We start from the raw sequence: 20,475 nt of genomic DNA on the forward strand, positions 1-20,475 counted from the left end.
CTAAACAAGAATGATTTTTGAAGTTTTGACACTTCAAAGCTTTTGTGAATCTTTACGAATTAGGTTGACATGTACTAAGCTATATTTGTTTATTGCTTCCACAGTTACTCTAGCCATACTACAATTTATGCTCCTCAAATGCAGTGTGGCACAGTGACCTCTCTCAAATCCTATACTTCAAACAGGATTTTCTAGAGTCTTACCCTAGTATTCCTATCCTAAATAAAGTCCTATTAGGGTGTTTTCCAGTTTAACTGGTGACCAAATTAATATGCTCTTCCATCTGGTTTAACCCAGACTTTGAAAATACTGCAACTCTTTTATTTTGCTCAGTTTTGATTGCTAAAAGGTAGCAGCTTTTAAATACGAGCAGCTGGCCACAGAACACATCTACCTTAAGGAGCAGGGAAGCAAGGCAGAGCTCCAAACTCAGTGCCCTCCAGGGGAGACTCTTACTCCTTTGGTACTCATGCTTGTATGTCTGCTACCCAAGCACTGCGATGCACCACAGCAACCACACCGCTCGCACAGGACCCATTCCTTAGTTAAGCGAGGACTGGGACAGACCTACACAAAGGCAGAGGAAGGCACAAAGTGAGAGTGGCTTCCTTCTCTTTAAAGCCGGAGCACTGCTCCCTGCCACGGTCAGCTTCTTCCCTGGGAGAGGGCGAGGTCCTGAGCATGTTGAAGTATCGCTGACCTCTCATGCAGTTCAGTGGCTATGGCAGCAAACACCGGCTGTGAAATAGTTTGTGCTGTTCTGGGTATTTTTATTTGTTTTCCTTAAAGACCCACAACGATATGGTCTAGACGAGCAGAGGAAGCCCCTCACACAGCCTGCACGAGGCGTACTGCAGCTACCTGGGCACCCTTCCTCTACCTACTGGAATTGAGTTTTGCCTTCTCTGTACTAAGGGGCAATAACTTATTTCTAATTTCTGAACTGGGCACTCCAGACTCATCTGAATTCATGGAGGGGCCTACTTCAGAAGCCCCCTGCCACACGGTGAGATTTCCAAGCTTGCTCTGAAGAGAGAGGAGAGCCGAGCCGGCGCACGGCATCGCCGTGCAGCGCAGAGCGGCTCGCTCCCTTGCTGCCTTCTCCCCGGGGAGTAGGAAGACGTTACCAAAGTCAGCTTTCAGCCTCCCCAGCTGGTGCCACAACAGGCAGAAGGTAACGGGAAAGAATCAGGGCACTGATTCGGCACAGCACATGCTTGATTTACATCTCCTGAAGACACAAGGTGCTCATCTGCTGCGCTGAGCAGCCGTCGGCAGCACGGCAGGCAGGCACGGCAGGGCCCGGTCGCGCTGGTCGTGGCACTGCGGTCAGCCCGCACACTCAGCACCAAACTTCTTTTTGGACTGCTGACACTGCTTTTCCTGCCTTTATTAAGTCTTCTTTCTTTTTATTTACAGCAAACCATTGTGACATGGCCCTAAGTATACTGTTAGCAAGTCTAAAGTATCATCGGTGTGATTAATAGCTCTCCGTGGTTAAAGTCACTCCGTGTTTTCGTAATTTATCTCTGATTAAGACCCATGAGACTTTCAAGCCCATTTTTACTATTTTACCCTAAATAGGCTTGTAAGCAGTAATAAATAATAGGTATTCATGTTTTGAAAGAGAAACATTTTTCAGGACATGCCTTGGTGTACATTTCTTACAACTAATACAAAAAATATCACAGAACAGTAACTAAACAGAAAGACAGCAGACATTTTTCATGTATTATTTAAAACAAGAAATACTTTCCAACTGAGACATGGGAGGAAAAATTAGCATCCAAAACACAACAAAACATGCTGTCAGCTGTTTGAGATGTAGATTCATCTATGGCATGAGAGGTGAGACAGCCTCGACAAATTCTAAGCTAGTTGCAAGAAACCAGAGCAGCAACAGGTATGCTATCAGCTAGAAGCAAACCCCTCTTTCACTGGGACACCCTACCAGAGGGTCAGCAGCTGGGAATCCAGTTCCAAACAAGAGAGACCCAAAAAAGAGCTGTGTATCGTACCGCAGATGAACCGAGTCACCTGGCAAATTTAATTGGAAAGATTGCTGCATGCAAAGCTGCTTTTAAAGGGTAAAGGAAAGCTGAAAACATGTTTTAAACAAAGGGAGAGGAAAAGGGAAGGAAAAAAGAGTTATGTTTGAGAGCTTCCCAAGTGAAGAGAAGGGTACTAAAACAAAACATGTTAAAACAGTAAGTATTAGGCTATTTTTTCTAGTCTTTCTTTTCAAATTTTAAAAGATGACGAGTACCATACCTGTTTAGCGTGGGGATGTTCCCTCTGTAATCAAACAACCACAGTTAGTTACAGATTGGTTAGTGAAAGCCATAATAAAGAACTATCATCGAGCTGATACACAGCCCAGCAACAAGTTTACAGTTAACTGAACCCAAATTTGTCAACAACCATCAGGTATTCGGCAGGACTCGCTGTCACTGACCCTGATGAGGCACCCACCACCTGACCTCGCCTGCCACGACTGCCGTGGGGAGAAGCGCAGGCCATGCACATGACATGCAGATAATACATACCAGGAACACGCGCTGTGTTTGCAAGGTACCTGCACCTCTACAGCATCTCTTTTATTGTACCACCTTCCAGCCCTGTGCATACACCAAATGAGCTTCACAAGCAGGACCAGACGGGGAGCGTGCCCCACCTGACAGAAGAGCGAGCAGCAGCGCAGATGCAAGAGCTGACAGTATCCCGTGGGAACACCAGGTTCAGAAAACGAAGCCAAATCCTCATTGCCAAACCAACACATGAAGCAGCAGCCCCCACGTTGGCTCCCACAACAACGCAGTAACAAAGCAAACGCACACAGAAACACCATGTAGTACTTGGCATGGTCAGCATCCGAGGCCTTGAGCACCAAAAAGAACAAGCAGAACTTGAGGCTAACTTTAGGAAAATCGTAACGTTCCTTTTTTAAGGTCAGTCCCAAACCCTTCGTACTATTGCCTGAAGATGAGGGCTCAGCGATGCACACAAGAAAGGAGATGAGGGGCACAACAGCACGAGGACGGCGCAGGCTAGCCATGCTAGCCACGTTCACAGCAGCACGAGGTGGCACATCGCTCCATGCAAGCTGCAGGAATTGCTGTGATCTGGCATTCAAATTAGTAAAGACTGAACTGAAAACAAATACATGCACACGGGAGGCTTGTGCAGAGATTAGCAAACATGAGGAGACTGAAAGCAAAGCTTCAGGGAGTGTGTAACCGGACATTTGTCCTGCCCTGCCCTGCAGAAACCTGTGGGAGAACAGACCTCACACCTTCTTAACACCCTTAAAAAGGCAGAACCCCAAGCTACTGGGCATGAAGTCCTAGTGTGCAGTGACCAGTGTATTTCCACGGCCACAGTCCTGAATACGCTGCCTGTATCACGTCCTGCTCACAACCCGGTTTTGCCACGGGAGAGTCGTGTTCTCTGTGAGGTTGTGCGTTTGGTGCATTGCTGATGGGGGAACAAGTTCCCGTGATTTCCTTAAGCCATATAGGAGAAAGCACACATTGGGCTAAAAACTTACCTATTTGATGGTAAATAACAAAATTATATAATTTCGTTTGGAACTGGGGGGAGGGACAGTGTGCTGAAGAGCTTATTGTCAAGACTGAAAGGGACACGGCCTCAGGGGTGGAGATTTATTTATTTATTATCCTGGTAAACGGTGGGAAAGCTGCATGTGATCTACTCCAGCTGGAAAAAATAGTCTGGAGAGGACTGGCAGCTCCTACACCCGGTACGCTTGTGTAGTGGTCCCTGGAATGCTTTCAGAAAAGCTAAGAAAAAAAACCAGCATAATAAATGTTCATTTTTGTCTCAAAATGAATGCCCCGCTGCCTTGCTCGAGGAACTGCTCTCGAGCCACTCAGGATAGAGGTGAAGAGGTTCTGGCGAGAATCGCAGCGAGGAAAAGAGACGAGGCAGGGGCAGAGGTCTGGGCAGGACGCAGAGCAGTGCCCAGGCTGTGCTGCCCCCGATCCGCAGCCTCCTCGGCCCCAGGAGCTGGGTGCCTCCTGCCACCGAGACGCGCTAGGAGGCAAAGGGCTGGTGCTGGCAGCCTTGTGAAAAGGCATCGCAGTCCCCTCGCCGAGCTACACCTCGGCAGCTCCAGCAAATAAAAGAGGAGCTGCGAACCAGCCTGCGCTGCCCTGCGGCAGGGCCACCCCGGGAGCAGGACCAGGTCTGGGGGCTGAGCAACCACACCAGCAGCGCTCCCACCGCCGGCACACGCAGCCGACGGCAGGACCAGAAGCCCTTCCACCACGCCAGCCCCGACCCTTCTCCTGCCTCTTCTTCGCAAAGGCCCTTTTGGAGCAGGGAAGCTGAGCTCACTGGGAATCCGCCCCGCACCCATGCGAGCGGCACCGCACGCTCCAGCGTTGCACCACTGCTGCCCAGGCAAACAAAAGCCCCCTCAGCTCCTTCCTGCACCTCCTGGTTGAACCCCCACCCGCTTCCCCTCGCCACCCCCCACTTTTTTTTCCCTTAACCAAGGGAGCTCCCCTCTGGAAATGACGGCAGCGCATGCAAAGCACCGCGGGCGCAGCGAGCTGTGGCCGAGCGCAGCGCAGGGCAGGGCCTTGAAATCAGGCAGCAAAGCGGAATCAGCAGAGGTCGGCTGAACAACCCACTTGTAGTTATTACCAGCGGTACCACAGGAGAAAGAGCAATTCCACTGGCTGTGACCAGTGGCATTCCTCTTATGTTCCTTCATTTCTGTAGAAGAATCTAAACAGAAGGCTGTGAAACATGCCTCGAACCATACATTTTGATTGGGTTTTTCCTCTCCCTCTTTCTTTCCTTATTCTTCTGCTCCCTCTGTGATTCAGCCAAGCTGAAGTCCAATTTGCATAAAATTATCATCGTTCCATTCAGCTTGCTGCCCCTTCCACAGCCCCTTCTTTGCTCTGCTGGAAGATTTTGCCCTTTCCGAAGCAGACAAGCCAAGGGAACCGCAGCACATTACCGCTGCCTGCTGTCTAATTAACATCAAACCCTCAGCACGAGCTGCGGGGATTTACAGGTGGCCTGGAATCATTTTCCCCTCCTCCCTCTGATATCAGCCGGTCTCCTGCAACCAGGAGGGGACCTCGGGCTACCTACGGATAGGCTTCCAGTCGTGCGCTCGGGTCCCCGGGCTTCTGCAGCCGGAGCCCAAAGCAGCGCGGCTCCTTCAGTCCCGGGAACCCAACGACTGCTGCAGGAAGCTCTTGTAGCATCTCTCTTAGTCCACAGGAAATTATTTCATTTGGTCAGAAATCCAAATCTTCTATCATTATAAAATCACGAAGCAACCTAACGGGAAGGTGCCTATAAACACTGCTCTAAATGTGATCAAGTTCTGGTTTCTGGTTATTCTGTAAAAAGCACTGTTTGGAAACAGCAGAATGAAATTTGGCTTTCAGCCTTCAAAATGGTTTCAACCTGTACGCTAAGGAAGAGGCTGACAAAAAGGAACAACCAAAGTACTCCATAGATGATAAAACATCAAGAGACAGCTAGGGAGAAATCATGCAGCACTCTTAAGCCTTGAAATCAGCAACAGCTGAAGTCCAAGTAGGGTGTCAACAAACATCCACAAGCACAGAAAGAGGAGATATCGGGCAAAAACAAGCACGAGATAGTTGAGACATTTATATTGAGACCCTTGGAGATACCAGGCAGCTACTGACTAGACCTAAATTCCACCCTCGGACGCGTCAAAGACAGCAGAACGCAGTCCCAAGAAGGAATTTTAACCCAGACAAACCGAAGGCACTTGCCCACATGCCCCTGTTTGCTGAGCCGTGTGCATTCCCAGCTCCAAATTCGGGTTAAGTGGACATCTGCCTATCAGGTTTTGAAAGTAAAACTCGCTTTAAAGCTAAGTAAGCCGATTATCAAATCTTAGAGTCTTTGGTGGCTTGGAGTGTATCCGGAGAGAACCTGCTCTGCTAAAACTTTCCTTCGCCTCTACCTCACAGCGGTAGGTCCCGGTTTGAGGTGCCCCGGACATCTCAGGGCCAAGCGTGGCAGCAGGGGTGGCACGTGGGACAAAGCAAGGCACGGGCTCAATGCACAGAGGGATCGGGAAGGCAAGGGTAAGGCATCAGAGTGAACAAAAGAGCCTGGGCTGCACTTCGGTTTCATTTGGGGCTGAACATAGTCAGAAGGCAGAGCCCTCTGTTATCGTTGCCATACCCCAAAATAGACACATCCAGCATTTTTATGTCACCCTTGTCAGCAATTGCCTCAGCGTGTGACAGAGCAGTGCGCTTTGCTGGAACAAATCTTCCTGAGCTCTTCCCTCCTGATCCCCCAGCACAGCTGCTGCTAGGGAAGCAAAGATCAAGAGAGCAGCTGCACAGCCTGGCTGGGGGAAGGCAGCGAGCTGGAGAAAAGGGGATGCTTCAGGAGGAGCAGTGCAGCAGCACGATTCTGCAGCAGGCTCCAAAAACTACCTACAGTGGACATTGTCCCAGTTTAATTTAAACCTTACAGCCTCAGACATAAGAAAGGCTGTTTGAAAGCAGGAGAGTGGGATTATTAGAAAAAAAAACCTTCTGTTGAAAACGCTCTGTAATTCCCTCTCCCTCTTCTTCCAGCAGACACACAATGTTTCTTTGAACAGGAGATTTTAAGCTAAGAATAGGCAAGCACTGTTTCATGTGCTGAACACCTCAGAAAGGCCTTTCAGCGTCTGTCACCTGGCCTGCCATTCTCACAAAGGGAGCTGAACTCTCTAAACACCAGTCAATATTCCAGCAGCTTCCCATCTCAGCAGGGCAGTCTGAACAAGAGGGAGGCGAAGAACATCTCAGAGCAGGGCTCATTTCTGTCTCACATCTTTTCTCACCGGGACTCTAGGCAACAGAAGGAGGCAGGTTATCCCAACGCAAGGGGCTCTGCACGTAAGCGTTTGTTTGCAGCGCCGCTGCAGCGTGTGGCGATCAGCATCCCGCAGACACCCCTCTGTCACCTCCTCCGGGTCGGGTTGCTGCGACGCCCTCTGCTTGGAGAGGGCTCGGAAACTCCGCTTACTGCCAAAGGCACCAGATGGTTACCCTGCACTCCTCATCTGGTTGCACTGGGCAATAAGGAGTGATGGTTTTGATCTATAAAGCTGTCTGTGGTTTCAATTATAAGTTCTTCTCCCTGTGCCTTACCCTTGCAATCAAGATCAGTGGGGAATCTTACAACAGGGTGTTTTCTATTAATTTAAACAAATAATTCCCAAACCGGTTTCTGCCCACAAATCCCACCAGGAGCGGGTTGCATTTCCATGATTTTGTTATTCAGATTTAACAGTTTTTCTTTCCTCTCTGCTTCCATGTAAAGCTTTACTGCGGGTAGTTGATGGCAACCATTCAGTGGTCAAAAACACAAAGTCTGGGTGCCTGGTGCGACTAGTCCGATCAGAAGTAGTGACTGTGACTGTTTCCATTACAATTAAGTAAAGCCACATCAGGGTTAAACACCAATGAGACAGAATTTAAATATACCACAATTATAAAAGCCCTATCAGTTTGCAATTATCTCTACATGAATATTTGCTCCGATAAAATTCAGACTCTCGAGCATTCACAGAAATCAGACAGAAAAGGGAACAGGGCTCAAAAATATCTGATCAAGCGCTGAGAAACGTGCTGCATCACACAACACCAGCTCCAAAACAGGATGCTCTCTCTGGGCTCTGTGGTGCCCATTTCTGGTCCACCAGGACCCAACCCTGCAGAACCTCCAGGGATGTTTTATGTGGTTAGCTGGGATATTTTGGCTTTGGGATTTGCCCTCAGAGCGCATTTTTAGCTTTTCAGGCTAGGAGTTCATGCTACAGAAGATACAGAAAAACATACGATGGACTTAGAACATCATCGCAAACGACAAAGAAGACTCAAGCAAGACAACGTCAGAGTTTTGAGATTTCAGTGCTCTGTGTCCTAGGATTAACGTACGGACTGCCTGTACAGGGAGCTTAAATCTGCACGCTCGGTGCTAATTTGAATCCCTCGGTATCCTGCTATCTGTCGTGCTTTAGCTCCCAGCCACACAATAGCTGCACAAGGAGGTACACGCTGCAAACAGCTGCATTAAGCAACAGGAGTGAAATTCATCACCAGCAGATCGAGGTGCAACTCCAAGGAACCAAACCTGCCTATGCAAGCAGTGAATTTGTCCCCAACGTCTGCTTGCCTTTGCACAAGGACTGCAATGCATTTTCATTCAACCATCAGCACTGCCGATGGTTGAGAAGCAGAACTGAGCTTCAGAACGTTACTACAGCAAATTCAGCATAAAGGGGAGAGAAGATTTCAGGACAAAGAAGCTGTTCCCCAAGCAGGTAACAGTTCTCATCTTCCAGCTGACCTTGTCCCATTAAGCTTGTGCACAGTAACAGAGCAGTGGTCAGCACTGGCAGGCCAAACAACCCGCAAGCAACAGAGGTGACTGAGACTAGCGAAGAGAGGAAACGGAGAAAGAATGGGAAGGAGAGAGAGAGATTATGATAAAGGGGCACTAAAAATAGTATGCAATTATTTACAAATATTCTAGAGATGCAGAAAACAGATGAGACCAAATGCATGTCCCATTTGTACCATGAGTGTTTTGTGCTGCTTGTTGAGGACAGTCATTCATTGCTAGCAAACCAGATTCTGAAAACCATTTCATAAAATGTACTGATGGATTCTCAATGAAGCGAGACTGGACCCCACTGCCCAGCCCCACCAAAAATAAAATAAGGAAAAAGATGCTTGGAAACAAAGGAGGAAAATAGCACGGGAACCACGCCGCCAATCCAGCACAGACCAACAGTGGCACCTGGCGGCCACGGAGGCTCACTGCGCCGCTGGGCTCCAGCAGTCCCCTGCCTGGGACAAAAAGAGTCTGAAACAAAACATCCTCCTGAGGTCCCGCTGGAAATGAAAAACCTCTGGGACTGACTAACCTGACAGACGCTAAAAAAGTTCTGAAAATCAAGGTTTTTCTTGAGTGCTCTTTGCACACACTAGGAGATGCGACCTGTCTGTAAGGGGACAGGGAACAGCTGATGTTTTTGCTTGCAACTTCAAGATTCAGTTATCATGAGAAATATATTCTGAAAAATACTGACTGAAAACCAGAGTATTTCAACTCTTCCATCTCTGTATAATACACATTTACATGTACATCTTAGTCTCCTCTGTCAAACAAACAAAGGCTGCCAGTCCTTACTTATTACACTATAAAAATATTCACCTTATCCAGTAAAGCCAGGTTTGAAAGTAGAGCCAGTCACAAACAGTTACAAAGAGCTGGCAGGGGAGCACTGCAGAAAGAGGAAGGAGATTGTCTGACTGTTCTTTATTAAAATTCCTACTACTGATTATTCTGTCTGGAATCACATCCTTCAGACAGCTCGGGATTCAGCTAGAACTGAAGTTACAGAGGAAAGTTACTACACAAGCTTAACTGAAAACTGGAACACACGAGAACTGTATTATATTTAAATGAATCCAAATTGCTGGAACTACTACCCACAGCTCCTGAGGCTTTAAAGACTTTAAGAGAAGGAAGTGGGTAATGTAGGGTTTTATCCTAACTAATTTGTGCTTATTTGAAGCACCGGGAACTAACGATTTTTCTACCAATTCTATTCCAAGTTTTCTCCACCAAGATAGCATGTAGTTCCTCATAAACCTCTGGTCCCAAAGGCACCTGAACATGTGATCTGACCTGTTTGGATGGGAGGTAGGTAGCATGAACTGGAACTCCACCACACAAGTGTTATCCTTCAGCTGGCGATGCTGGACGCTGTTTAATTCGTAGGCAATGTATGCCCTTCGAACATACACCTGGTTAAAGAGAAACTCAGTCAGCTTAACTGTGCTACGGAGGCACAGGGGAGGAAGACAAATGACACACCAAGAGGGCTCTTGAAAATATTACGAACAACACAGATACCTCCAAATGAATATCTAGATAGAAATCTAATTCAACCAGAATAAGTTAAATATTGTTATTTGAGAAAGGCCAGTCTGGCAGCATACAACCATCACCACAAGGCACCGGGTGGGCCGACCATATTCTCTGACAGCAGCTTCACCTTCAATCCTTTCAACCATGTAAATCTTCTTCAAGCAGAGAAGATAATTTGTATCTGAAATTTCAGCCAATTATGAATGTTAATGCTGTTAAATGCCAAACTCCAGCTATGCCAGACTCCACACAACCTACAGCTCCCAATCTTGCAAGGTGACACTGATTATAAAATAAAATAAAATAAAATAACTCACCTCTAAAGCTGCCATTCTTACCACCTGGTTACTGTGGTAGAAAAAGTTGGGTAGCACATCAAAGATAGATGTTTCTGACAAAATGAGTTTCTAGAAGAGATTATATAAAGCAGCGTTAGAAGACAACTCCCCATCTTGCAAATAGGATCAGGCTAAAAAGCAAAAAGGAAAAGCGAAAACAAACAAAAAACAAGATGAAGCCTGACTAGTTCTGATTTCCTTGCCTTTCCTGTTGCTCAGCAAGGATTAGGACCTTTTAACGTGAAATACTGGCTAGGTGCAGCATAAAGCCCCAACAGCCTGCTGTCCAAGCTCCCTGCCTGTTTATTACAACAGAAGCTGCTTCATGTGGTCCCACTACTTTAAGTCAGCCTATTCACTGACCAGAAAACATTCATCAACTCAATATACATCACAATTAAGTCTTCGGTTACCCAGAGAAAAACACAACTTGTGACCCCAGCTCTCGTGAACTCTTGACTAACAACCTCAAATAAAACCACTTCTAGAAACCAGCACCAGCATTAAGCAGTGTAAATGTGGGAGAGCAGAAGAGTTTGTTAACTCTTCAGAGGACATCTTCACAACCCACGAATGCTGTGGCATGGCAAGTCAGGTCATAGGGAGCTCTGGTAGCCAGGGTTTGATCCTCTTCGTGGGATTTAGTGTCGCAATGGAAACAAAAATGAAGGGGAAGCTAGAAACCAGACTGATAGAATGTAAAGCCATAAGGACCTGAGGACTACAGGTGAGATTTTACTGCAGAAACGGTGAGCTCCCTGAGGAGGAAGCAGGGAAACAGGAAGAGTGTGGCAGATACCTGCAGGTTCTCAATGCAGAACTGGTGTCCATACATGTCAATAGCGGACAGGAAGATGGACTCCACCTGGTTGTGACGCAGCTCGTAGGACGGCAAATGGGAAGCAATGAGAACCTGGTAAACAGCAAACACAAAGCGTGTCAGTGAAAGGAGCTCTGCTGCACCATCAGCAGGAGGCTCTAACTCCAAGGCAGCAATAGCCCGCTCCGTCCCAGAAGAGGTGTCTGGCTTCTCCTGCGAATTTTGTGGCACCTGGGTGATGCTGCAAACTCTCCCCCCTCCCCAGCCTCATTTGTGTATCTGCTCGGTTTGTATTATTGGCAATTCCCCATGGAGAAAAGGAACAGCTTCAATCAAGTTCCATCAGTGCATGTGATTTAGCACTGCAGAGCTGCTAGTCCTGGGGATTGCCTGACCGGCTGTTAATTGGAAAGCAGATCTGGCAGGCAGCAGCTGTGGGGAGGCCAGCAATGGAGACCGCCTTTCACAGCTTCCGAGCAGAGCAAGCAGGAGCCACTGGTGCCAAGTATTAAATGCCCGACATGAAGGATACAGAGATAGGAAGGGGAAGCAGCTTGCAGGGGAAAATGAAGTGCAAGAGCAACATAAAGACATACACAAGGACTGCAGCACTATCCCCAGCATGCTGCTGAGAGGTTCAATAACTCTGAATGGTTCAAGGACACAAATACAATCCTGAAGGAAACATAAGGTCACTGAGCAGCTTCAAACACCACATTCATTTTCAACAGTCAAGCTCTGAAATAAAAGGAGAGATCCCCAAAGTGTCAGCTTCCCTGCTGCAGACTTTTAGAATGGAGATAGGGACTGCAGAGTGAGAGGAGTGATCAGACTACAGGGTTAGCACTATCGCGAAACGATTATGCCCTCTCACTCCTTCCTGGCTGCACACTAACCACCGAAGAGAAAGCTCACAATAATGTAAGGGTGGATGTCTGGCATTCAAATTATTATCTGAACTAGACTCCTGGAAATGACAGTATCAAAAGTTTTTCCAATTATTTTCAGCTTAAAAAGAAATTTAATAAAGTAACTCAAAAGCTAGAAGAAACCTTAAAAAAAAAAGACCAATGTATTCTTTGCAATAATTCCTTAGGAACATCTGATTCTCATGTAAATTTCTCTCCCTGTTCCCTGCACAGACTGATTTGCAGTTGTAGGGTAGCTGATGAACCCAGATAGCATGTCCTGTTTACTGCACAGCTGCCGGTGCGTTCCAGGCAGCCTGTGCTTGTCAGGTTCACAGACTATGAAGCCAGAAGCAACCACAGTGAGCATGTATTTCGACTTCTTTTATCACACAAACCATAGTCTACTCTCAGGTAATTCCTGTTTAAGCCGGACAACATTTTGGAGGAACAGGGGAATGTAACCCTAACATAAAAATGCACAGCGATTCAGAATCCATTGCAATCTTTCACAGACTGTCACAATGGTTAATCACTGGTTAATTACCTTCATTGTTGGGCTGCTCACAGTAGTCTACTCTTCACATTTGCATAGCTATCAAATAAACATCATGAGATACAGACTTTCCAAGAGAGCAAGCCCCAAGTGGGAGCAGCCCTGGTATTGATCTGATCAGCAAAGGCACAGTCTGTCTCTAACGGGCTTGGATGGCTGAAAACGCCCCCTTACCTGCCGTGCTCGTAGAGCCACTTTGGCGTTGGTTGTCTTGCTGAGCTGGGTCAGCTCTGTCAGAATATTAATCAGCTCATCTGTCAAGGTGGGGTCACGGCCACATAGCTGGTCCTAAAAACAAAAAGAATTGAAAATGTTGAAAACAGAGGAAAAACATCCTCTCTTCCTCTTACAAAGGGGTTTAAATGTGAAATATATACACAGATGCTCTCAGATGCTGGACCACATAACCTTTAGAGGTCCCTGTTTAAAACATTCTGCAGTTCTGTTCCATCAAGGGTAAAAATATTAGATGTCCAAAAATTTTACACATATAACATCCAATAATTTTACACACATAAAAAAAGCTAAAAAGCTACAGAGAAGGAAATGACTGGCACCACTACCTATTTTCTTATTTGCAACATGTGCTTTGGCACCCACGCACGTCAGAAATACTGACTTGTCAAAGACACTCAAGTAAAACATTATCCCATTACCCAGTTCCAGTCTTATACCAGAAGTTCCCCCAACAATGTAAAATTCAAAAAGCACCTAATTGCAGCAGAATGCTTCGTGTAACACACAAAAATTAGCAAACCCTCACTATGAAAGCTGACCCAACAAAGAGTTTAACTGCCTGAAGTTTCAAGAGATTTTAAATGTGCAGATTTTCCCTGGCAGGTTTATCAAAGCAAAAAACAAAAATCGAAATAATACAAGTCCCATGTCCATTAATAAGTAACAGCTTGTACCACATACAATTCCAAAGCTAAATAGCTTTTTCCCCACATTGTTCTTCCCTCATTGTTCATCCCCTTTCTCTCTGACCCCACACAAGCGCAATGTCATCTCTAGGAGTGATGGTGCAAAGCTCTCAGTGAGAGAGACCAAAGCTAAAACATTTTAAAAATACAACAAACTAAGCTCCTGTTAGACTGTTGCCTCCCACTAGCCAGCCCAGGACCAGCAAACACTAAAACGACTACTTCCAAAGAAAGTTCTGTAAATCTAACCACTCTAGATCAGTGTGTGAATTCACAGCGAATAATTCAGTAACTGCCTTTGGTGTGTTTGGAGGACAAATGCCTGGGTGTTGTTCTATTAATTCTTGTTACTTTCAGCAGTAAGCAGGACATGGGACATACACCACGCCATCTAACACAAGCGATTCTATCCAGTTAAGGGGAGGATGCGCATACAACAGTGAGTTAAGTACATAAAATGAATACACAACTTCAAATCACACTATTATTTCAACAAATACATGAAAGATGGAGTAGTTCCCATCCTGCCTTAAACGCCTGCTAGCTAAAAATGTGAATGATGGCAGCATAACGCTATTACTAAAACCATCCTCAGAGCCCTTTGTTAATAATGGATTCCTAGGGATACATCAATAACAGCAACACAAGCATCAAGGTGTTTTGACATGACATTTGCCCTTGGAGGACAAACGTAACCATCCCACATAAATAGCCTGGCAACCCATAAAATGCCACCGCCTTCGCCATGATTACCAAATGTGCCAGGGGGGCCCTCGGACAAGAAGAGTAATGCGCGTCCGACGGAAGAGGAATGATGGGCCTTTGGCTAATGGGGTGACCTGTAACTCAGCAGGCTGTAGTTCCTAGCTCTGCCACAGACAACGCGGTGACCTGAGGTCCGTCGCCCTTCCTGAGCCTCCGTTACCCACTTGAGCCAAGCAGCCCCTGCCACACAGCTCCCTGTGAGGGTCTAACAGAGGATGTACGAGCAGAACCTGTGTCCCTGGTCAGCCACCTCCTCGGTTCCTCTGCCACACGCAGGAAGGCCTCTCCAGTAGGCTGTAAGTCCCAGCAAAGTGGGATGGTGGCCTTTACTTGAGATGAAATATCTGACAGTGTGGGAAGAAAGAGCACAGACAAAAGACAAAGGAAAACTCAGAGAGTCTTTAATCTTCTTCTGTTCTTCCTGGCTCCCAGCACGCCCCTCGCTGCCTCAGCCAGACATTTCACCTCCCGACATGAAGACACGGCGAGACTTTACCTCCAAGACACGGCTTGCATGGAGGTGAAAATCTAGACAAAAAGTTTCAGTCCCATTTTAGCAAGAAATAATCAGGATGACAACAACAAAATAAAGCAGGTAGCTGGCGCTACACTGGCTTTTGCCTGCACTGATTGGCAAAGGCAGTGAGCAAAGCCTCAAACCAGCTCTTTGACAAGGCCTTAACGCCTCCCCGGCACCCCCGTGTAATTACACACTTGAGTGACTGGACTCTGAAGAAAATTGAAGGCCTGAGCTGCGAACAGCTGCCATTTTCTCTCTCCATCACGCCAGCATGATTACTTGAGAAATGAACAGCCCCGGCTCAAAGCTACTCCAGAATTCTCAGAGGAAATATGGCTCCGTGTTCAAATAATGAGATTCTTAAGGCAAGCGTTACTTACAATCACACCACACACCAAAAAGAGAAAGAAAAAAAAAAGAAGGAAAAAACGAGAGCCAGAAAGAAAGAATTCCAGGGTCCTTATATCCTACAAATTAGAATTTAAGAAACCCAGCCTCTGCCTAGGACAATTATGAGCCTTTTTCTGCTTTTGAGAGTTATTTTGTGGATGGCTACTTTGGAAATACTTTTGGCCGTAACAGACCACATTATATTTTTTTAGAAAAGGAAAAAAGAGGGAGAGGGACAAAGTCAGAAGGGGGGGGGTTCTACTGTAATTAGCCCCTTAACAAGCTGTACACCTAACTCCAGCCTGTGCTGAAAATCATGTTGTAGCCAAATTCATCCTGCCTTGAGGAATGTGAGAATTCACTCTGCTTCAAAGCCTTATGCAGAATGAAGATTTTCTGAGGCTTTTTAGGGAAAAGAAAAAGAGAGGCAGGACTCAATTTCTGGGTTTTTATTTATTTTTCCTGAGAATGCAATTTGCTGGGGGAATGTTACCCATTAGAGAGCAGCTGAGGTTAATAAGAGCTGAGATTTTCACAAGCCAGTATCAAGACAGAAGAACACGGGAAGATGATGACAGGTCCCAGCATAAGGATTTGTATGTGTTTCTAGGGTGGAATTCATATGCAAGAGATTCCCCAATCTTTGCAAGCCCCCTGGACAGCTACACACCATTCCTAGGGTCAGAGACCTGATCCGGAGTGACCAGCTTTGTGCTGAGACATCGAGTCCTAGCCTGATTCCACCACACAGCCGGTCAGAAAGCATCGCTGCGGACCTGCAGTGAGACTTTCTGAGCCTACAGCGAGGAAGAAACTAAGACAGCAACTGCAAGCCCGTGAGACCAAACCATGGCTCATCAAGGAAGAACATGTGAAACCACTCAAGGACACCAATACAGGCTGGCTGATGCCATTCACTAAGAAGAAAGCATGAAGGAATTCCATATTACTGCCACCGCTTCTGTAGCCAGGAGGTTAGCATCCGTAAGAACGAGAGCTGTCAATTCTGTACCTTTCAAAGCATCAAACACACAGCTACAAGGAGAAGCAAATTTCTAGATCAGACAACTTACAATGAGCATTGTAACAAGCAGGTTCTTCTTGGTGACCTGAGCATGTGAGAAGATGTAGTTCAATACAGCATTCATGTCGCTTTTATTCTCTTCCCGAAGGGCAAAGACACACTTGTCATAGTGACCTGCAATCAGAAGTGCACATTTTTGCCAGCCTCCAAACCTCTGTGTCATGGAATATATGACTAGATGTGTCTATTTTTTTTTTTACATATATTTTTTGAGAATCTACTTTGCATGATCCATACAATCAGTTGTGGGATGGAAGCATTCCTCCCCATACCCACACCCCCTCAACTGCAAATTTTAATTAAAGCAGTTGAATTTCTCTTATTAAAATAGTTGAAATACCAAATACCTTGTGAGCAATACAAAGTGGGGAATGATGAGCCCAGTCTCTTTCATTCAAATTTCAACCAGAATGAAATAATAGAAAAAAGACTTGCACCACCCTCTACCACCAGCAAACTGAAGTGCAAAGGACTCTTCAGCACCATTACTGCAGGAATAGGGGCAGGACAAAAGAAAAGTAGAGCAGAATCTGAACTACCTGTAAGAACTTGAGCCTCGAAATTAGCTAGTCCTTCATTGCCATCTTGTGCCTGGATACAGTAGTGCAATGTATTTATTTCAGTTCTCGGTGTCAAGTTGGTTTGAGGCTTATTCTTTTGAACACCGAAAAACTTCGTGGTATTTTACAGCAGGTGCAAATACCTCAGAGACTTTTATTTTTTTACTGCACTTTATTTTCTTACTTCAGAATTTAACAAGGAGCAAGATAGAACTAAACAGTATGGTGAATTCAAACAGTTTTTCTGATTCTAATTTTTCTGCAGATGCTCAGAAATCAGAAAATAAAAATCCAGCTTCTAATATGAAGCTTCTGCATGTGGAACACCCAATGTGTGGAGGTCTCTAGCTGGAGGCCACTACTGACAGAGTCAGAGAAATCAAAGGAGAACCACTTTATCTCTGCTCTAGAACAAGCTCACAGACTGGCTGAGCCTTAGCAAGCTCAGTAACTACAACCCATAATTCAGTCAATCTGTCTCTTTACTCCAGATCATATGGAAGTCCTCACTTAGAGGATTATAAACTCATATGGAAACTGTTCTTTTGAAGATTTACAGGGAAAAGGAGCAATCCTAGTCTGAAAAGAAGCCAGAGTCATATTATGGCACCTAAACTACGGGTAAGGTGGCACAGGATGTAAAAGATGATGGACTTGGCAACAGTGGAAACGAGTAGAACAGACAACTTTGGGGTGGAGTTTGTCATTTGCTGGTTCAAACTGATGATAGATAAGCATTATGAGCACTAGGAAAGCTCAAACTGGACATAAGCGTCTCTACAAAAAAAGAAAAAAAATGTCTTTCAGGAATCAAGTGCTTGATGTGCGCAGCGACTCACCATGCTGAAACTGAGTCTCCACCTTCAGATACTGCCGGAGCAGGTCCATCACCACAGCCTTCATGTGACCCCGAATACCACTCCGGTACCTGCAGAAGCAAATAGGTCAAACCTAGCACCGAGTGAGACTGTCACTGCCCTGTTTCCGAAACTGCAAGTGAGTAATGCTCAACACGGATGGCAGAATAAGTCTGCTTGCATGTGGAAAGAAGCACACCTAGTCCTGAAAAACACTGGACAACCTCTGCAACCAGAGTGAATGTGAAACTTCTACCATTACTGTTGTGGGTTAGCATGGCTCATGCTTTGCATCAAAACACCTTTTTTCTTCTCAAAATATCACAACTCTAGTAGCTAAAAGGCATGACACACACCAGCTGCTTGACAAAATGCCCAAGATGGGATCAGCGTCAGGACAGAAGTTAAATCTTTCTTTCATAAGGCAAAGAGAAAAAGGAAGGATCCGTATGTGTGCTTCACACAGGCAGCCAGAAGCCACACACACATGGTCCCCTCACTGTTTTTCAGGTTGGAAATTAGGAGAAATTTCTTCTCAGAAAGTGGTTGGGAATTGGAACTGGTTGCCCAGGGAGGTGGTGGAGTCACTGTCCCAGGGGGTGTTTTAAGGAAAGCTTGGATGTCGTACTTAGGGACATGGTTTAGTGGGTAATATTGGTGGCAGGGGGACGGTTGGACTAGATGATATTGGAGGTCTTTTCCAACCTTAATGCTTCTGTGAAAACAGCTCACCTTTGTACAAGCTGCACAATGCTCTGCGTGTTCATGAAGAAGACCTCACGCTCTGATTTGCGGTTCAAAGTGGCTGCATGGCTATCCAGGATATTGGCAATCTGAAAGAGAGAAGTCTCATGACAGTTCCAGTCCTGGATGGGAAGATCTGGCTGAGCAACTAGGGCAGAAACTGAGGACATCCAGATAAACCAGACCAGAGCTCCAGCAGACTTCAGCAAAGGCCAAAGCCTTAAACTACTAAGGAAGTTAATGGCCTGACAGTGACGGAAAAATTGATGCACATCATCATACCCTAAGGAAATCATCTTCCAACATCTCATTACCTGATTAGGCTTTCCTTAGTCGCAACCATTCTTTTTTAAGGTTACGTTGACACTAGAAATTGCACTGTAGCATACATACCAGCCAAAAAGCAAGTAAATAAATGCCCACAAGGCCACTGATACGATTAAACTGCTTCCAATTCCCAATCTAGCCTGACTAAAGCTATACTGAGCAGAGAACACACAGCCCTCAGCACAGGTAAAGAAGGCAAACCTTTAAGCTTAAGTGATCCAGTAAGTATCTTTCATCATGAAGATCCTAGATTCAAAAGTACCTTTCAGGTCCATATAACCTCCAGCTAATTTAAAGGAATTTTATACCTCTCTTTGCCCCAACAAAAAACATTTTTTCTTCCTCTATATAAGTGTGGTTGATCACCTGTTGGCTGGGAAACTGGCAAAGGACTGATGTGATGTTGCTGGCATACTGGGCCATCTCCTTCTTGATGGACTTCTCCACATTGGGTGGGATCCGTCCAGAAACACTGGTCATGATGTCCTGAAGTTCCAGCAGAGGCAAAGATGGATCTCTCAGGGTCTTCATTAGTCGCTCAACCCAGCCCTTCACCTAGAGACAAGTCAGTGTAAAGACAAACATAAGGAAAAAAATAAGCAGCAAGAAGGGAGAAAAGGAAAGGCTGTTCAGTGAGGTCTTCGTCAGTACTACTGCACCACACAGCTAGTACAGGGACTAAAAGGGAGAACTGCGGTAGGTAACAAAGCTTCTGTGCCACCTTCCACCAGAACCGTGCTCAGATTCATTCACCTTCGTTCCTCCTCCCTCCAGGACTTCTACCACAGCCGGCTGTGCAGGCAGCTCACACCTACAGGGCTGCAGACACAAGCAGTAAAGCTCAAGTTCAGCTCCTATCTTTTGCTCTGTTTTGGGTGCCACAGATGGGAGTATCCCACCTTACCCCTGGTGAGACTGGCTATCGGGAAACCCGAGAAAGAAAACAGAAGCCAGCAGGCACTAGCAAGGTAGCACTGCCCTGACTCTTGGTCTCTTGGCTGTGATGCACAAATTGTCCAGCCTTATCTTGAACAGGAAGAATATTTGCTCTCAGAAACAAGAAGTAAACAATACCTTGCTGCTGAAGTAGGGCTCTGGCAGGCAGTATCCGTTCATCACATTGACCAGGTTATCTAGGACATAATGGAAGATGCGATGGAGTTTCTCGCCTCGAAGTGCTGTGCTCTGGATCTGTGGCAAGGTACCCGTGTGCAGTTCAGCCTGGAAACACAAGCAAGCACCACAGTGTCACTAACCCTCCAAAATGGCATTGGCCATGGTGGCAACCTCCAGTTATCCTCAGCTGAAGGCTCAGATTTAATTTGGAAGAATTCCCAAAGTCGAAAATGCTCTTGGGTGAGAGAGACAGAAGTTATGAGCTGGATCACCAACAGTCCTACATTGTGTATTGTTGTATTCACCCACAAAACAAGCTTCCAACCTCTCTCCCAAATATGCTACAGTTGATATCACTGTTTATATCAAGGATGACAAAAATTTCAACAGAAAGCAGAAGAAAGGACAACTGTTTATGCTGACAATCACCTTCTACCCCCTGCACGATAACCTCCCAGAATTTTCAACTAGCTACTGCTAAAAGAATGATAGATTTTTTTTCACCACCATCAGCTACATCCCAGCCTACCAGTCCTAAATGAATACATTTGTTTGCCTTTCACTTTAAAAAAGATCCAGATTTACTACCATTGCTCTCACAGGGTCT

The 20,475-nt window shown here is 45.9% G+C and overlaps 1 protein-coding gene across 11 annotated transcripts in view; it reads right to left on the reverse strand.

Annotated features, from left to right (window-relative positions):
* The window catches only part of ACACA (acetyl-CoA carboxylase alpha), a 135,164-nt gene that overhangs the window by 70,563 nt on the left and 44,126 nt on the right, over positions 1 to 20,475 (reverse strand). For 7 of the 11 annotated variants that reach the window (XM_040532346.1, XM_040532347.1, XM_040532352.1 and 4 more), the window contains 10 exons: positions 19,827 to 19,973; positions 19,119 to 19,307; positions 18,414 to 18,514; positions 17,664 to 17,752; positions 16,254 to 16,378; positions 12,757 to 12,870; positions 11,098 to 11,211; positions 10,278 to 10,367; positions 9,718 to 9,836; positions 2,272 to 2,295 (listed from right to left, as the gene is read on the reverse strand). In XM_040532346.1, coding sequence (XP_040388280.1) covers positions 2,272 to 2,295; positions 9,718 to 9,836; positions 10,278 to 10,367; positions 11,098 to 11,211; positions 12,757 to 12,870; positions 16,254 to 16,378; positions 17,664 to 17,752; positions 18,414 to 18,514; positions 19,119 to 19,307; positions 19,827 to 19,973 — 1,112 coding nt within the window. The remainder of the gene's footprint in view (positions 1 to 2,271; positions 2,296 to 9,717; positions 9,837 to 10,277; positions 10,368 to 11,097; positions 11,212 to 12,756; positions 12,871 to 16,253; positions 16,379 to 17,663; positions 17,753 to 18,413; positions 18,515 to 19,118; positions 19,308 to 19,826; positions 19,974 to 20,475) is intronic. The other 4 variants (XM_040532349.1, XM_040532353.1, XM_040532350.1 and 1 more) reach the window with 1 other exon arrangement.

The sequence above is a fragment of the Cygnus olor genome, chromosome 20 (assembly GCF_009769625.2).
Source record: "Cygnus olor isolate bCygOlo1 chromosome 20, bCygOlo1.pri.v2, whole genome shotgun sequence".
NCBI classification, from domain to species: Eukaryota; Metazoa; Chordata; class Aves; order Anseriformes; family Anatidae; genus Cygnus; species Cygnus olor.